This window comes from Culex quinquefasciatus, chromosome 2 (assembly GCF_015732765.1).
Source record: "Culex quinquefasciatus strain JHB chromosome 2, VPISU_Cqui_1.0_pri_paternal, whole genome shotgun sequence".
NCBI classification, from domain to species: domain Eukaryota; kingdom Metazoa; phylum Arthropoda; class Insecta; order Diptera; family Culicidae; genus Culex; species Culex quinquefasciatus.
Genome location: NC_051862.1, coordinates 6631871 through 6650784, shown reverse-complemented (window position 1 = coordinate 6650784; position 18914 = coordinate 6631871). Strand labels below are relative to the sequence as shown.

Here is an 18914-nt window from a genome sequence, read left to right as displayed (position 1 = left end):
CAGAACGCGCAATACAAGTTTTTGAGTCGAGATGCGACAAAACAGAGAGAATCGATCGCGGGAAATTGAGAGAAACGGGCAATACTCTTTTTTGGGAGGAGTGGGAGCGTATAGGATAAACCAGTCAAGAGTTGTAATTAATTAGCAATTTTTGTTTCTTATTTTTTACAGAAAACTCAACTTATTTAAACATGGAAGGAAGCAGCAGTTTACAGGTGCCAAGTGTTGGAAAGACTGTGAAGAATGCTTCAACGTCACCGATCAAAACGCCGGTGGCGCAAGTCAAATCTTCAACAAGGCAACAGCCGACAGGATCGGCAACAGGTATGTGAAAATAAAAATCAGAAAAATATTAACTTTCCTAAAAACAAACTATATTCAAAATAGTGTATAAATAGTTCACAAAAAAACAAAAGATAATTTTTCTGGTCCAATATCCAAAGTTTTCAAGCAAAATGAATGTAGATTATCATGAATTTATGAAAGGATTTCATGTGGCTCCATATGTAGTTTCAAAGTTAGCAAATAGTGATAATAGTTTGATAAAAAATACAAGAATAAACGTTATACACGTTACACTTTTTTCAATGAAAATTTTAATTTAAAGCAATATTTTTTCTTTTGCATTTGATTTTTTGAAAATTTTAAAGGAGGAGGGAGGAGACTTGAAATAAAATACAATCCAACCCCGCATCTAGACGGACTACGATCTAAAAAATCGCCAACAATCCATTTTTCAACAATTTTTTCAACATTATAAAGCAATGGACAGAAGAAAACTAAAAAATTTAGTAAATTTTAGAGTTGGAATTTTTTTACGTGACTTTGCCAATGTTTTTGAAAATATAATTTTTTAGGGGTCAACTATGGCTGTGTTTTTCACTAATATTTCCTATATTTTTTGTAAACATAAGTATGCAGTAATATTTGTAATGTCCCAGACTATGCCACTACTCATTTTTAAACAATTTTAATGACCATGGCGTTCTATAGCAGAACATGTGAAAAACAAGCAAAAAAAAGAAAAATTGGCTGTAAAAACATGAAAAAAAATTTAAAAAAGCAAAAGATAATAATAGGAAATGGTAGTACAAGCTTAGTTATATCAAAAATAAATATAAAATAAACATGATAAAAGCAAAAAAAATACTAACAATTAAACAAGAAAAACCAAAAACATCAGAAGTAAAGTTTTTCGTAGAACATATGTTGCTAAAAATGACCTCCTGAATACGGGAAAATAATAAATTTTCGAAAAAATATTGCGGCAGTAGAGCACCATGCTTCTCCAGCTAAATCTACTGAGAACTCATTTCGGTGGAGAAGCATGGTATTTTTAGTTCGTCTTTTGATCAGGTTCTACTTTTTGATTTAGTATTTTTTAAATTTATCTTGGAATTTGTTAATTTTGGAAAAGTAAAATATTACATTTTCTAAGCGTGATTTTTACAGGAACATTCCATTAGGCCAATGATGTTTTCAATGGTTAAGGCAATATCTCTTCATGTTAATTTGAAAGCTGTTCAAAGTTTATGTATGATTTTACTTTAAATTGACATCTCAAGAAATACTAGTACAAGAGATACTTAAATGTTTTTTTTTTAATTTACTTCCAATATTTATTGCAATATGTTATTTTGATTCCATTTTACAAATTCCACAGATGGATAAAGGATTTTGACCATATTTTTGAGTTGTATAAATGTTTTTGTACCTACACAGCAATTTATTTCAGTAATAAAGTTTCACTAAATTTTCATCAACTGGAAGTTTAGTAAGCGATTCAGCAATTTTGATTTTAATTAATATTTGAATTTAGACAGATGATTGACTGAAATTTGAGTAAAAAGGTTGTCAAAACAACCGAAAATTCACCAAAAGAAATGTCAGTTTGTTTACTGAAAATTCAGTAACATTCTTTTGCCAGATTGAAATTGTTGATCAATTGTTGAAAATTCAGCAATCGTTACTGGTTTTTTAGTTATCATGATTTGATTTTTATGCCATTTTATGCTAAATCTTTAAACAAAACTATTGGTTAGCATCGAGGCATTTGTTTTTTAAGCAAAAAAAAAACATCCAAAATATAAGTCTTAAGTAACTTTTCAGTTTTACAGATTTAGGAAAAAGTTACATTTGACAATAAATAAGAAAAATGCATCTTCTAAGAAATCCGTTTTTCTTTTTGGATACCTGCAAATATGATTATCTCCAAAAAAAAGTCATGGTTTGTTCTCAAAATTGTCCTATTTTTTCGATTATACCTCACTATTTCCCAAGCACATTCCACTAACCCGTTATGCAACCGACAACATCAACATTTTCTTTCACACATATACTAGTGTGCGTGTAAAATTCCCTTTCGTCTATGCTCTTCCCATCCAAAGAACATCCAACATCATTACCCGAACGGTTATGCAACCGCTTTCCAGCCGAAAAACACCGAAGCGCGGAGCTTTTCATTGATAAAAACGATTCTTTGTTTTTGTTTTGCTCCGGCATTCCCTTACCGAAACAGAGCCACACACTTCCGGGATGGCGGCCGAGCCGAGAGCTTTCGGCTTTTCCCCACACACACGCTCAAAGGAAAAGCTACCGAGCGGGCCGGCAATCTTGTTCTTCTTGGTGGTATTTGGTATAAAACACGACGCGACGTAGCATTCCACCGCTCAGTGCTCGCTCGTCGCGACCCGAGTTCGGACCTATCCCAACGGGGTCGTTCCGGTTGTCGCAACCTCAGAAAAGTCGGAAAAATCGGTTTTCTCGCGTGGTTTTATCTTCCGTGGTTTTTTTTTTTCGTGCCATCCTTTTTTCTGTGTGGATCGATTCGTCTGCCTCGGGGCGTTCTCCAGGTTTTCCCCCCGTTTTTTTTTTTGTACCAGAATCGGATTCTGCTCGAAGGATAGTACGAGTTTTCCACGTGAGTGAGAAAATCTTCCGGAAAAAACAGCTGCCCACAGAAAGAGAGAACGAACATTGTGATGCCGGCGGCGACGGCGATCCTACGCAAACTTCATCCTCCTTAATTGAATTTCGAATCAGTGGGGCATCAATTATATCGCAGCACTTGGTCAACAAGGCCACTACTGCTCGTGCCATGGCGTTGTGCATCCTTGAGAATCCTTGGAAGTGAACTTTGACGAGCTTGTGCCAAAGAGAGAGAGAGAGAGAGAGAGGATGCAGAGTGCACTGCAAAGAAGAAGTGTAATTCGAGAAGAGCGAACGCGTTTGTTTTTGTTTGTGACTGCTGCTTGGTGTTGACTGTGAGCAGGAAGAATTGAGGAAGGAGGTGTTGTTTTTACTTGCCAAGTCCTTTCGAACGAGCTTTGCTTTTGTTTTTGCTTGGTGTGTTCTTGGGAATCGTGTAATCGTTATGTTTGAAAACATTTTCACTTGAAGCAATTCCCAGAAGAAAATGATTGGTCGTTATAGAAACCTGTTCTTTTGGTCAAGTGCAAATAAGAAATTTGTAAATTTCTAGAGGATTTAATTCGATAAAAATAATGCATCACTTTTAAATTGTTCTCTCCACTCTCTATTTCACTAATTTATTCTTGCAAAATTTTATCATATTTCGATACCATAAAAAAAATGATCTTTTAGAAAAGACTTCTCAGAAGTCAAAATCAGAAATAAAAATTAAATGCCCGTTTTGTTTTGTGGATTTGTAATACACTTCTCAATTCATTTTGGTTACGATCTGTGTTCAAGGTTATATTTTATTTTTTTTATTCAAGGGTCAGTTACTAACAACAGCCTTCTATCGGATGGGAAAGTAAAACGTCGGACCATTAGCGTAAAAGCGTTTTGAGTGACTCACCACACATAACCTTCGGACGTCTAGAAATGAGCAGAAACCTGCAACAGAGACCACAAAAGACCCGGGGGTCGTTAAAGTGGATTGCTTTGCTTTTTTTTACTAACAAGTTTTCGCCTATCGATTTTCCTTTGTATTTTTTATTTGGATGAAACTATATCCATTAATTTCGGCAAATTTGTAGATTATAATAAGGACTATTCAGAACTCAAAAAAAAACAGCAATAAAAAATAACCATTTCTATTCACTCTTTTCACAAAAGTTAGATTCCAAAAATATGCATTTTTGAAAAATTTCGAGATAGCGGTAATTGGTTTTTGAAGCTAAATTCCCCAAAAAAAAAGAAGGCAAAAAAATAGTTATTGCTGAAAATTTAATTTAAATTAAAAAATAAACAAGTACAAATGATTGTTAATTATTTGAAATACATTGTCCAACGTTTACTTTTGTATTGTAACCTTTTGGACTTTTGCGAATTTTGAATTTTGTAAGATGAGAAATAGACATACAACTTTCGAGGAAACAAATATTTTAAAATTCATTGATATTTGTCTAATTTTCGGTATAAACAAAAATATTATTTCTTATATATTGTTGCTTCAAAACTTTTAAAAATGGGCGTTACATTTTCAATTTAGTTTCTTTATCGTCCCGACGATAACGATGATCTATCGATCTTTCTAAAATTGACTTTATTCAACTATATTATGTTAAATTACAATTCTTTCACTAAGAATATCTTTTTTGAAAATGTAGTAAGTTTAAAACTATAAATACATTGGGTCATACAAAAATGCAATCTCACCCCCTGATAAAAAGTCACCCTGATTACGGTACTCAAAATTGTTCACAAAATACCGTATTTTTTGCGAAAGTACTCAAATTTTTATAATTTACAACATGGATTTTCAACGAAGCGAAATGTTGTATGATTTTTCACATTATTAGAGTATTTATTTGAAAAATACTAAAATTTTCACAAAAACCATATTTTTTCAAAAAAACAAAAAAAAACTAAATTTTCAATATTGTTATCAAAAGAAACGAAATTTTGTATGCTTTTTCACATTATTAGAGATTTTTTTGGAAAATACTAAAATTTTCACAAAATAGCTTTTTTTCAAAAGTACTGAAATTTTCATAATTTGGTATCAAACGAAGTGAAATTTTGCATGCTCCATGCATACACTGAAATTGTGTATGCTTCATATCAAATTTTGCTTCGTTTAATACCTTTAAAGTTTGCAATTCAAGTAATTTCGAAAAAATACGGTATTTTTTGAAAATTTGAGTATTTAAAAAAAATAATAAATGCATACCAAATTTCGTTTCGTATGATACTCATATTGCAAATTATGAAATTAGAACTTTCGAAAAATACGGTATATTGTGAAAAATTTAGTATTTTCAGAATAACTCTAATAATGTTCAAATGGATAATTCGCTTCGTTTGATACCCATATTTAAAATTTAGAATTTTTTTTAATTTTAGAAAATAAACGGTATTTTGTGAAGATTTTAATTTTTAACTACATAAAATTTATAAAGTGAAAATGTCAACATAATTTGCTTCGTTAGATACCCAACCCATACTGCAAATTTTGAAAACTTGAGTATTTTTTAATAAATGCGGTATTTTGTTATAATTATAGAATTGAAACAAAAATATAGATTTAAAAAAAAACGCTAATAAAGTTAAAAAGCATACACAATTTCGCTTCATTTTATACCCTTGTTGCAAATCATGAAAATTTTATTTCTTTCGAAAAAATACGCTAGCCTATAAAAAAATTGGAGTATTGAAACTTTGAAACATACAACATCTCAAGAAAATATTCTACAGTTTTTTTAAAGGTCCAATAAGCTATTGCGTTTCATATGTTTGAAGGACCTATTCAAAAAAATTCTAGATATATTCTTAGTAAAAGCATTGGAAATTTATCATGGTTGTCCATTTTAGAAAGATTTTTGAGATTTTATAAGATTATCGCCGATATAATTATCGAAATAACGATAGATTATCATTATAGTTCCGACGATAACGATAGAACTATCTTTATCGTTATAGAGCCTCGATAAATCTATCGTTAAACATGCTCTATACAATAGTATAGGATAAACAATTTATTTACAACCGGAAAATGCACTGAGTTGATAAAGTAAGTTTTAAAATCAGACATTTGAAATGTATGTAAAACAGGTTTTATAATCTGTTTGCTGGCAAAAAAAAATGATGGTAAAAGTGGAGAATTTGTCAAACTGTTTTACTAAAATATCGGATTGAACGGCATTGTATTTGCTATTTTAATGAGTAAAATCTTCATGGATCTAAAATAATTTTGAAGGAGGTGAAAAAACTATAAAATGTTCAAATAACGATCATTGTTATTCAAATTTTGTTTAAAAGAATTTCAAGACACTTTACTGAAAAACGTAACAAATCATCACATTTTGTATTTTTTTTAAAGAATTAAACTGCTGGGTATACACCCAGGAATGTCTCTAAGAAATGGTAATCGATTTTTAAGTTAGTTTCACTAATAATTAAATTCGGTGGTGTAGTAGTAGACGTGGATGTGTTACACAAAAACCAACCTATTTCAAAAATTGCTCCATTTGTGGAACTCTACAATCCAATTGTTAAAACTTAATTTGATCACTTGCCAAGCACACGGGTTCACGGCACGTTCCAAAGTGCGGCTCTCCATCGTCAAGTTTCCGGTTTCCGGTGCGCTGTGTGACGGAATGCCAGATGCAAACCAATCAGATAAAACACGTCCGCCGGGGTGGTAGGAAAAACTATTTTTCCTCCTCCTATTTCAAGATCTCACAATATGCATGACGAATGGTTGGTGATAAAACGGGACAAAGAAGAAAAAGTTTTTCTCCATCAGCAATAAATTTGTCACGTCTGGCTATAAAACGCGTGTGCAATGCTGGTTTTCCGGAGGCGGGGGTGAAATGGACAGCCAACATTGCTAAACAACGGAACGAAATTTTGCTCTATTTCGACGCCTTTGGTGGTGAAGGAAAACACAATCAGGAAATGCTGGCGTTATCTGTGTTTGGTTGATAACAGTGACATGAATTCACACATTTGAATAAATCATTGGATCTTGAGGGGGAAATCGTATAGCTGAAGACAAGGTTGAACAGCAGGATAGTTTCATTGGGTGAAACTCTCTTAAAATTTAAGAAGTTTCGACCCAAATCTATCTACTTTCATTTTTCATGAAATGTGCCAATCCAAACAGTAAATAAAGTGAACTCACGATTTACACAATGAACCGTTCCAACAATGGCGACAAAGCAAACATCAATTCAACTGGCAACGTTCACTGCGAAATGTCCTCAAAACATCCCAAACATTGGACTCTAATACCACCAGAATCCACTCCGTCGACGACACCACAGTTGACGATTCAGTGAAAGCCTCCCCAAAACCGGAAAATCGATACTCTCGTCTGCCCGAGGAAAGTGGTAAAACTATCACCCTTTACCAGCGAAATCCACGCCACCGTGTCGTTCGATATCTCCGCAGCGTCACCTGGCGTCTTCTCCCCCCCAAAAAGAGGTTGCATACTGTTGGGCGCATTCCGCCCGTCCAGCGACCTCTGTTGGTGCATCAGTATGAGCTTTTGCAGCTGGTTGAAACTATTTAAACGGAAAAATGTCAACAATGGTGACGGCGAAGCTGCAGCAGACGACGCCGAATCGGTGGTCTCCAGAAACGGCGACCAGAAGGCGGTCAAGAGTGGCAAGAGGCGGACATTCCTGGCGGTGGTGGCCGCAAAGAAAAGTGCGGCGAAAGCGAAAGTGAAAAGCTCCTCCGAGCAGGTTAAGGGGGAAGGTGATGAGGAGGACGGTGAAGAGTGGAAACCGGAGCGACAGCTGGAAGAAGATGGTGATGAAGGTGAGTATTTTGTGGGTAGCTTAACCTTAAATTGGAAGGGAAACAAAGGAATTGTATTCGGTGGGTGGTGAAGTCGTGACTTGGTCATGACGTTTCGAAGAAAGTTAATTCAACAACCTCATCGCCATTAATCCTGGGAAATGTTTTTGAGCAATGAGCATTTTTGGTGAATGAAAATCGACTTTGAAGATTGAATTCAAGTTGGGGTTTTCAATCAAATCTTTTGAAAACAATGTTGAACATTGAAAATAACAGCTACATAATCAATTATAGCAACTAATACGTGATTTTCTCAGTTAAGAAAGCAATCAAAACACAATTTCATTAACATTAATCTGACTTAATTGAAATGCTTTGCTATAGGCAATTCGTCAGAATTGGCCACATGTACCAGCTTCTAATCAACGCTCAATCAACCATCTAATGAAGCAACCCTGCAACAAAGTAATCAAGTAGCTTAGCAAAACGTTTGATTGGGAATTACCTGGACCAGCTTCGACCGTCTTCCACTTTTTTGGCACAACCGGAAGCATGATTAATAGGGTGTTTCATCCAAACAAAAAAGTTCTCAGAATCAGGCAAACCGAGGTTCCCCATGTAGAGGATACCCATAGGGACTCTCATGCCAAATATCAGCCCATTTGGTTGAGAATTGGCCTGTCCCCAGCAGTTTAAAGTTTACATGTAAATTACTATGGGATTTTTATGCTTTTCGTTCAATCGTTCCTACAGGTCTGGGGACAGCATGGATTCACTCGGAATAAAGACAGGTGTGTAGGGGATGGTTCAATTAACAAATTCCAGAAGGAATTAGCGTTGTCCATTCTGTCCCCAAGGTGCGCATTGGATCGACGTCCGGTGTCTCCAGAATCAACGATTCACCCTTCAAATGTACGCATTGTCCTTAGTATGCTATGACGGCTAAGTGAAAATTACGACGCCCTATGTCAGGCGGTGAACACGTATAGAAGCATCGATTGCATTATTATTACAAAATCATCATATTACGTTATTTAGAATAACTCAAATTGTTGCAGGAACATCAATAATTGTAATTTTATTACTTTAAAGAATGTTTCTGAGCCAAAACTTGAGTGTATGCTCTGCCACGTGGCTTCACCTTCTGACATGAGGCGTCCGTAATTTTCACCCAGCCGTCATAGCATACTAAGGACAATGCGTACATTTGAAGGGTGAATCGTTGATTCTGGAGACACCGGACGTCGATCCAATGCGCACCTTGGGGACAGAATGGACAACGCTAATTCCTTCTGGAATTTGTTCATTGGACCATCCCCTACACACCTGTCATTATTTCGAGTGAATCCATGCTGTCCCCAGACCTGTAGGAACGATTGAACGAAAAGCATAAAAATCCCATAGTAATTTACATGTAAACTTTAAACCGCTGGGGACAGGCCAATTCTCAACCAAATGGGCTGATATTTGGCATGAGAGTCCCTATGGGTATCCTCTACAAGGGGGACCTCGGTTTGCCTGATTCTGAGAACTTTTTTGTTTGGCTGAAACACCCTAATGATTAATTACCGGTATCGACGTCGTCTTCTTCTCTCTCCCCGTCCAGAGCAAGGTCCAAAGACCATCACTCTTCTTCCGGTACCTGCCAATGTGTCAACACCCTCCCACCTGGGACAGACCGTAGTTCCGACACCACGTCATTGTTTAGATATTAGTGGGATTAACTCCCACTCCACCCAGCTCGGGTGACCCATCAAGATCCTCGTACCGGAAGACACTCTCTCTCGAGTGCTCCGAAGGTCTAGGTCACGTATCCCCTTGTCTGCTTGAACTTACGGCAAGAGTGTGTGTAACAGCGATGGCAAATTTAATGCTCGACTGCGCGCACCGAAGAAGCACGGAAAGCTTTAAGTAAAAATCGGAAAAAGAGGAAAAATAGCATGGACGTGACTGCCCATAAGAAGCACACCAACAACGTCATAAAAAAACACAGTCACCATACGGTGACAAAGGGAGTGTCCCCTTACCGGGAGGAAGTGATTATAAAGGGTTTTATTTGCTCGACGCCAACACATGAATCCATTATAGGTGATCCTCTTAATAGTCCCCTTTTTCAATTTGGTGCTGAAAGTTATTGTAGTTCCTTGGCAAATATTTGCTGGGTTATTTGATCCCAACGAAAATGTGGTAATTTTTATCTATTTCGTCAACAGATTGGCCATTTTGGAGTCTTTTTTTCTGCGGGGCGTACTTTTTCAAAAGGTCCAAGGCGTCATCCATAAAGTATGTCACGCTAAAATAGGCCAAAATTAACCCCCTCCCCTATGTCACACTTTGTCACGCTGGCTCTGACCCCCCCTCAGAAAGTACGTCACGTTTTGTCGGACCCCCTCCGCACTATCTTGTTTTTTGTACAATTTTACACAGTAAAAAAATCATGGTAATATTACATCTGGGAAGGGGTACATCTTTTATGTCAGAAAAAATGTGTAATTTTACCTATGAAAATGAGTAATTTTACCACTTTTCTGGTATAATGACACTTTTTGAGTCATTGAGGTAAATTTACATCAATAAATCTGTAAAATTCAACCTTCAGAAAACACAGCTTCGAAATTTACACATTTTTTTACTGTGTGGCATGATTTATAAAAAGGATGATTTTGAAATTCGGAATTCATTCGAGAATGTTTTTAATTTTTACAGGTTGCGTTTGGATTTTTTAAATTTTGTTCAATGTTGCAGTGATAAAAATCATCATCACAGTTTTTTGAAGCATATTAAATCTATCATCAAAAACTCTGTTTCATAAAGCCTTGAATCGTGTTTGATTTATGAGTAAAAGTTATCAAACATTAAATTTTTAAAGCTATATTTAAAAAAAAGATCAATATTAAATAAATAGTCTAGCGTGACGTCACAGTCTTACGTACCCCCCCTCTCCCCCTTGTCATACTTTGTCACACTTGCAACAACCCCCCCTCCCCCCCCTAGAGCGTGACGTACTTTATGGATGACGCCCAATGTGTAATTTGGTTATCACAAAACAGTACACTCAAGTAATGAAGCTTCTCGTTCGAATATGACACAACTCGACATTTTTTAAATTGATCAGTAGGGTGGCTTGAAGTTGTATGGGAAAATTTCAAAATGGACTAATTCAATCAGAACAGGCATTTTCCGGTCCCATTTGGGCCCCCAAACAACCCCCCAAATTTTGGGAGCGATTGGGTTTGACCCGGCTTTCCGCAAAGCGATTCAAATTTGTATGGAAATTTGTATGGGAAAACCCTCTTTTTTACATTTTAATTTCTATAATTTTCATTTTTCACTCAATTTAAAAACTAACATCGTAGAAGTATAGCCCTGAATGTCCTCTAAAACTTTCCCGAAGAAAGTATGGTCCTATCTTGCTCCTGAAAAAAGATACAGAGTTTTTAAAAGAGGCATTTCAAAATAAGTGATGAAAATTATATTTCTTGCCAACACTGCCAGTACTTCGGTAGATATTTCGAAATCTTATTTTTAACGTAATAAGGAAGCAACCTAGCAAAATGGTGTCTTAGGAAAAGTTGTTGTATATGAATGTGGCTTTTATTTAAAATTATTGACATGCAGGGTGACACACCTACAGGGTGTCAACCAAGCCCTAACTTCTACTGGTGACATTTTAAAGCGTTGGTGTCTTAGGAAAAGTTGTTAAGCAACTTATTCCAAGAAATTTTGACATGATTGAAAGACAGGGTGTCACATCTACAGGGTGTCAACCCATTTCTCGTTTCTATTTAAGACCTTTTTGATCACTGTAAAGTGGGCAAAAAGGGGTACAAATCGCAAATTAGACCTGCCACGCAAAAGGAGCCTGAGCAAAAATTCGTCAAAAGTCTGTTTTTTACATAAAGTTTCCTGAGGAATCGATTGCACATGATTAAAAACACGGTAAAAAAAGTTAAGATGCTAGTTTGGCAACTTTCTAATCAGTTTTATTTTTTCTGTAAATTGCTCTGTAAAATAAAAGGAAGCTGAATAATGGAATTTCTTCTGTAAAAATGTTCAGGACATTGGAGCAATCTCTACAAAATTGGCCGACTTTTTTTTTATTTTGCTCAAACTTTGTGGAAGCCTATCACCAAAGAAGCCATTTTGTGTTATTGGTTCACCCATACAAAACTCCATACAATGTTGGCAGCTGTTCATACAAAAATGGTACGTAAATATTAAAAAAAAATCTGTATTTTTCAAGATTTTTTTTATTGATTTTATTTTTTTGATTATTCAGAAAAAAATAGATACACGAAAAAAAATTAATAATTTTTTAATTAACTTTTTTTTTCAAAAAAAAATTGTTCACCAAAATTCGTATTTTTTATCCTATGATTTTTTTTAAATATTTTAGGAGACAAAACCCCGCATTTTTTAAGCCATTCAGAAGTTTGGACCAAATTTTTTCCGACGAGTTATATTTTTTTTAAATAGTGATTTATGTAAAAAAAATCTTGTACTCTAAATTTTTTGACCTCATTTCTTTATGTAGTATTAAATTTGCAAGACCATTAATCATGCGCAATCGATTCCCCAGGAAATTTTTATGTAAAAACTGACTTTTTCAATTTTTGTTCCTTTTGCGTGGCAGGCCTAATTTGCGATATGTGCCCTTTTTCGCCCACTTTACAGTGGTCAAAAAGGTCTTAAATAGAATCGAGAAATGGGTTGACACCCTGTAGAATGTGCCACCCTGTTTGCCAATCATGTCAAAATATCTTGAAATAAGTGACTTAACAACTTTCCTAAGACACCAACGCTTTAAAAGGTCACCAGTAGAAGTTAGGGCTTGGTTGACACCCTGTAGGTGTGTCACCCTGCATGTCAATAATTTTAAATAAAAGCCACATTCATGTACAACAACTTTTCCTAAGACACCATTTTGCTAGGTTGCTTCCTTATTACGTTAAAAAATAAGATTTCGAAATATCTACCGAAGTACTGGCAGTGTTGGCAAGAAATATAATTTTCATCACTTATTTTGAAATGCCTCTTTTAAAAACTCTGTATCTTTTTTCAGGAGCAAGATAGGACCATACTTTCTTCGGGAAAGTTTTAGAGGACATTCAGGGCTATACTTCTACGATGTTAGTTTTTAAATTGAGTGAAAAATGAAAATTATAAAAATCAAAATGTAAAAAAGAGGGTTTTCCCATACAAATTTCCATACAAATTTGAATCGCTTTGCGGAAAGCCGTGTCAAACCCAATCGCTCCCAAAATTTGGGGGGTTGTTTGGGGGCCCAAATGGGACCGGAAAATACCTGTTCTGAAAAATCGATCGTGTCGAGCCACCCTATTGATCAGTTTCGTCAAGGTATGGTAGATTTAAGCTCCCTAAAATCGCTACATTTGACAGGAGGGAATTTTAGTGGTTTCCTGTCAATGAAAAAAAATGCAAATTTGAGTAAAAATGCTATGAAATCATCCTGAGCAACCATGCGCACCCCCTTGTTTTTCCTATTCCCGTAGATAAACGTGAGTGCGCATGGTTGCTAATATATCATATATACCTGAAATTTACGATTTCATTTATTTTTTCGGGAAATCACTAAAATTCAATTCTGTCGATTCGAACGTGTTCACGGAGCCCAAATCTACCATACAATGACTAAACTGAAACATTTACTGACTTTACAACTTCAAAAGTGCAGAGTTATGTAATACTTATCAAGATTCAAAACTATTAATGTAAGCAAAAATGAAAACATGCTTTTGTTAATAGAACCAAATTTTAAAATTATTTGTTTTATTAAAAAATCGAATCAGTAAAAAATCTATAAGTTCTATTAGCTGCATAAAAACATCCAACAAAATTTTTGTCATATTATTTAAATACATTTTTTTTCTAAAATATAAAAAAAACGAGTTGCAAAAAATTTACCTAAAAATGGACCAATTTGTTTGAAAACTAAAAAAAAAAAACCTATAAGCTTAATTTGAATTATACTCATTAAATGAATCTGAAACCATTTAATTTTCAAAGCAAAATCGTTTCAAAAATTAAAAAATCAAATTATTCGCTCTACAGCATTGCCTTGGCGTTCTCGATTGCGAGATTCCTACTCGAAACTAGGTGTTCGAAGGTTTGATTGTTGAGGCAATTGCAAACCACTTTTTACACCTTAGCTTCCATCCACCCCGGGATTCGAACTGACGACCTTTGGATTGTTAGTCAAACTGCCTACCAGCGACTCCACCGAGGCAGGACCCAGGGAGACGACTCCTACACTTGGACTGAGCTTACCACCTAACCTTTATGTTAGTCCGGGGCCAACATTTACTTCCCGTCCGACGGAAGGCGTGATCAGACAAATCTCGTCTCGAAAAATGCCACCGGAACCGTCTGGGATCGAACCCAGGCCGACTAGGTGAGAGGCAATCACGCTTACCCCTACACCACGGTCCCGGCATTAAATGATCGATCCACCACGGTCAAAAATTGAATGATCAAAACAGAAGTATGAATCAATATCTTAATGTATGAATTGAAAATCCCACAATTTTCTTATTTTATTATGATTCAAAGGTTTCTTTAGTTTAAATGAGTTATTCTGAAACAAGCCCTCTTTAAACAAACCCCACCTTTAAAGAGACTTTGATCTATAAATTCGCAAAAAAATCATCTTGGAATAAGTGAAGTCATATTTTTCTTGGAACAAAACTTGCTGAAATGTTCTTTTGAACGCGGGAAAAATCAATTTATCAAATAAAAAATAAAACTTTTTTGGTGCCTTCGGTATGCCCAAACAAGCCATTTTGCATCATTAGTCTTTCCATATAATTTTCCGTACAAATTTGGCAGCTGTCTATACAAAAATGATACATGAAAATTCAAAAATCTGTATTTCTTGAAGGATTTTTTTATCGATTTGTTGTCTTCGGCAAAGTTGTAGGTATAAGGACTACACTTTTTTTTATTTTCTGATGTGTTTTAGAGGACATCAAATGCCAACTTTTCAGAAATGTCCAGAACGGGTAAATAAATCATTGATCGAGTTATGAATTTTTGAATCAAAACTGATTTTTTCAAAAAAATCGAAGTATTGGTCGCAAAAGTTTTTAACTTCATTTTTTGATGTAAAATCGAATTTGCAATCAAAAAGTACTTTAGTGAAATTTTTATAAAGTGCACCGTTTTCAAGTTTTAACCATTTTTTGGTAACTTTTTTGAAAATAGTTGCATTTATTCATTTTTTAAAATTAGTGCCCATGTTAGCCCACTTTTGGAAAATATATTTTTGAGTTCTAACTTATTTGAAATTGTCCTTTTAAATTGAATTTTAAATTGAACGCACTGCATTTTGGAATTATTTGGATAGTCTTTAACTGGAAACAATTAAAATTATTCTAAAATTTGTAGTGTCTAGGAATCACGATTGAAAAACTTTTTTTATTATTTTGAGTGCAAAAAAGTGATAAAATTATTATTCATGCTTTGGTACAAACCAACTGAAATTGTACCATTTATCAGTCAAATTGCAAATGCATTAGATATTAAGTGATCAAACTGCTTTTAATAAACATGATAAATTAGTTTTTTTTTTTGCGAAAAAAGACGATGCTTTTTGAAAAAATGGGTTGCTGTGTGATTTTTCGGACCGATAGGAAGGAACATAAAATTTAAAAAAATATATTTGGAGCGGCCATATTTGATAATAAATACATAAATAAGCATAATAAAATGTACTCTAAATAGTTTACAATTGATTTCGCTAGTTTTTTCAATGAAAATATCGACGTTTTTCCATAATTTGTTAACCTCCCAATTTTTTAGTAAAATTTACAATGGCCTTACACAGCAAATTTTGATGTTCGTTTTCAGTTAATATTTACTGAAAACTGCACTACTGAAATTTTCAGTTAGTTTTTCGCTGAACATCAGTTAAAATTTGTATGGATCTGTCAAAGTTTGCTGAAATTTCTGCAAGTTTTCATTTACTGAAAATTTCAGTAGTTCAGATTTCAATAAATTTAACTGAATTCAGTAATGAGAATTTTGTGTGTAGGCTGTTGCAATATTTTGTTCTGTTTTGTAACTTTTTTTTTAAAGTAACCGTCGATTTAATTACATTTAAATCGTGAAAATTGATTTGCTCTTTTGTTTGCTCAAAATCAAAAGAGGCAAAAAGCTAGCCCGCATTTATTTATAATCAAAATTTCATTAAAATCTTTAATTTGTTGCTTTGGATTCGTTGTGATTTCTCACGAATTCTAGTAATGGCGGAACTTTAAGTTTTATTGTTTTTATTTCTCTATGACAAAGCACGCATAATTACCCTCACTCTCCCTGCCACACGCCTTTACTAACACGATGATTGATTGCTATCATTATGATAAGAGACCGTACCAGCCAGCCCACACAAGCTGGATCATATTTCTAGGATGGTGTTTCCGAGGCCAAAAGTCACATGCCACTCGAACTTTCTTAATCCCTAATGACCAGAGGTGGCCAATTTATCACAAAATATATTTTTTTAAAATATGGTGCCATCAAAATTTTCTACGTATTTCAATACAAATTTTCGATTCATTGATCCATTAAAATTACGTTTTTACTAAAGAAATTTTATTTTTTCACAACCCTGCAAAGTCCAAGTATAATTTCCTGGAAGCTCGTCCATCACTTTCCCACTCTTCTCTGCTCCTACTTCTTGAACATCCGGGGCCAATTGGCCTGGAAAAGGTGAGAGGTGGTATCTGGTCTTTGCTGGAAGCAGGAAAACAAAGTGAAACTTAACCCCAACTTCAACACGACCCCCGCCCTCTCCCCCACACGCTGGAACCAAGCAACCTAGCCAACGCAACCACATGATTAGAGGTTAGCTCTTGGTGGAAATTCTTCGCAAATGGCTGAAATTTGAAACCGAGTTGAAGCAGGAGAGATGAGCAGTTTTAAGAAGGTTGATATTTTTTTTGCTGGAAATAAAATAGACATGAAATGGTTGAAAATAAATAATTCAGCGAAATCTTCTTGGAAGGATACCATATTTTTCATGGAGTCGTTTAATTAGCTTGTTTTTTCCGGGGAATATCCGTCTACTAGATGGGTTTAAAAACAAGCAAAGACAGTTTCTAATGAAGATAATGGTCTTTGTATTATCACGTTGCAATTTATGTACTTCTGGGAAAAAGGCACCCACAACACAGTATTTTTCTCTCCTTCCAAGAACTCACCATTCATTAGCACAGAAAACACATTTAATTAGCATAAGATAAGAGAGTGCAGCTTTTTTTTGTTACCATTTCCCGCCATTTGGCACACAATTATGTTCAGGTCAGCAACCGCAGTGCAGCGAGCAAACTTGGAAAGCATAACATTTTGGTTGGCAGTCTTTGCACTATCATTAGCACCGGGACTGCAGCAAGCTTTTAACCACGGCAAATATTTAAGTTGCGATCAGCAGCTGTTTCTGATGAGGTGAGACGACCCTATTTTGCTGCTTTAAATTATGCTAATAAACTTTTCGTTTTTATTTTTTTATTATTGAAACAAGATTTAAATTAATATTTCTAAAAAGTTTAGAAAATGATAGTCAAAAAATCAAAATTTTCCCACTGTGCCTTCTAGCCAACAAAGTTGCAAGGAAGGATGGGGGACGAAAGGGGTAAAATGGCCATAAAAAAGTTCAAGTACTTACTTTAAGGCTTGATGGGCGGGGAAGTAAAGCACTCACTTGGGTGAAAGCGTACTTTTTTTTGTTTCCTCTCTTCAACCCACCCTTGAATGTGGAACTTTCCTGGAAATCTGGGAGACTCTCCATCATGCAGTTTTTTTTCTCAACAGGACTTTAATGTTGACAAGTTTTTATGGCCACAGATGGGGCAAAACAGCAGGTGAAAAGTTTATATTTACTTTAGCACATATGAACACAGCGAAACCAGTTAAATTGTGAAAAATGTTCTCAAATTTAAGCTGGAACAAGTCTCTCTCGAGGGTGCTCAATAATTCACCAAATTCTAACCGAAAGCCCCAAGTGATGATTTGCTTTCATCCAATAAGAAACGATATTGGCTCTCTGGCGCTTTACGCGTGTTCATATTTTATGAAACATTATTACACGTTAAAAAAAAATCACCACAAAAACCACTTCATATCATATTTTTGTAGACAGCCGAAACCGCTCGCGCATACTTGCTAATCCACGCTCCCGGGTTCAATTCCCTTATCACGCGAGTGATTTTTTTTCACTGTGCAACCCCATCCACTCACACACTCACTCCCATATGCTCAATGGAGCGTAAAATGGACGTGTAAAGGTTTCGACTTTGTGGTCCTCCTCGGGGTGGCACAGAGCCACACATTCGTTAGGGCGGTCACCATCAAATCGACTTTTTGTGCTACTCAAACGTGCCTTGATCACCCTAGTGTGATTGTGTATGTTTATATCGATGTACACAGCCAGGATATTCTATAAATAGATACGTATTAACACGCGCGGGCAGGATGTTCGCTCAGGGGGGTTACGAGATGGAAAACGGAACCGAAAACAGCCGGAAAAGCGTTGATTGTGGATGGAGCTTGTTGACGTAAATGGGACACCATGGTTCGGGTGCGATTAAACGTTTCATTTGTTTTAGGGAAAAAAACATCAATTATTTATGTTTATGATTTTATTCTTTAATAAATCGTTCAACAACTTTTATAAATAAAAATTGAGTTGTAACGATAAATGTAGAGAATTTTAGAGAATCGTTTTTCCACAAATGTCAGTGAATTGTGGTCTGTTGTCAGATAATTGCGACATGATTTTCCTCAAAACTTCTCCAGCAACAAAAACGACACGTTTTTGCTGATAGGTCGAATGTGTTTTAAATATTTTGAATGGAATTTCTTCATTGAAAATAAATAATTTCCAATGAATTCTAAGATTTTGTTAATAAACTGCAGTTAAATCTTAATGCTAACAAGAAATCCTAGAAAAAAATAGTAATGAGCTGCCTTGCAAATGAGGCAAACCATTTTCCCCCAAAACTAGAAAAAAAAACGATCCTCGATTGAAAATTGATATAAAAATTGTAATTGTATTTGAAATGCGTTGGGCTGCGTCTTTCAATAACGGAATTTTTGGTACCCAAAAAAGTATCGTTCATCACTCAAATTTAAAAGCAATTGCAGTGAAAGCGGCGCGTCGAAAAACTCAGTTTTTATTTTTAAAAATA

At 35.1% G+C, this 18914-nt stretch overlaps 1 protein-coding gene across 2 annotated transcripts in view; it reads left to right on the top strand.

Moving 5' to 3' along the window:
• The first annotated feature begins 174 nt into the window (after positions 1–174).
• The window catches only part of LOC6051933 (cytochrome b5 reductase 4), a 79024-nt gene continuing 60284 nt past the window's right edge, over positions 175–18914 (top strand). Inside the window, exon 1 of one of the 2 annotated variants that reach the window (XM_038254413.1) lies at positions 175–324. In XM_038254413.1, coding sequence (XP_038110341.1) covers positions 192–324 — 133 coding nt within the window. In that variant the 5' untranslated portion in view covers positions 175–191. Of the gene's footprint in view, positions 325–7377; positions 7732–18914 lie in introns of those variants that run through there. The other variant, XM_038254411.1, reaches the window with a different exon arrangement.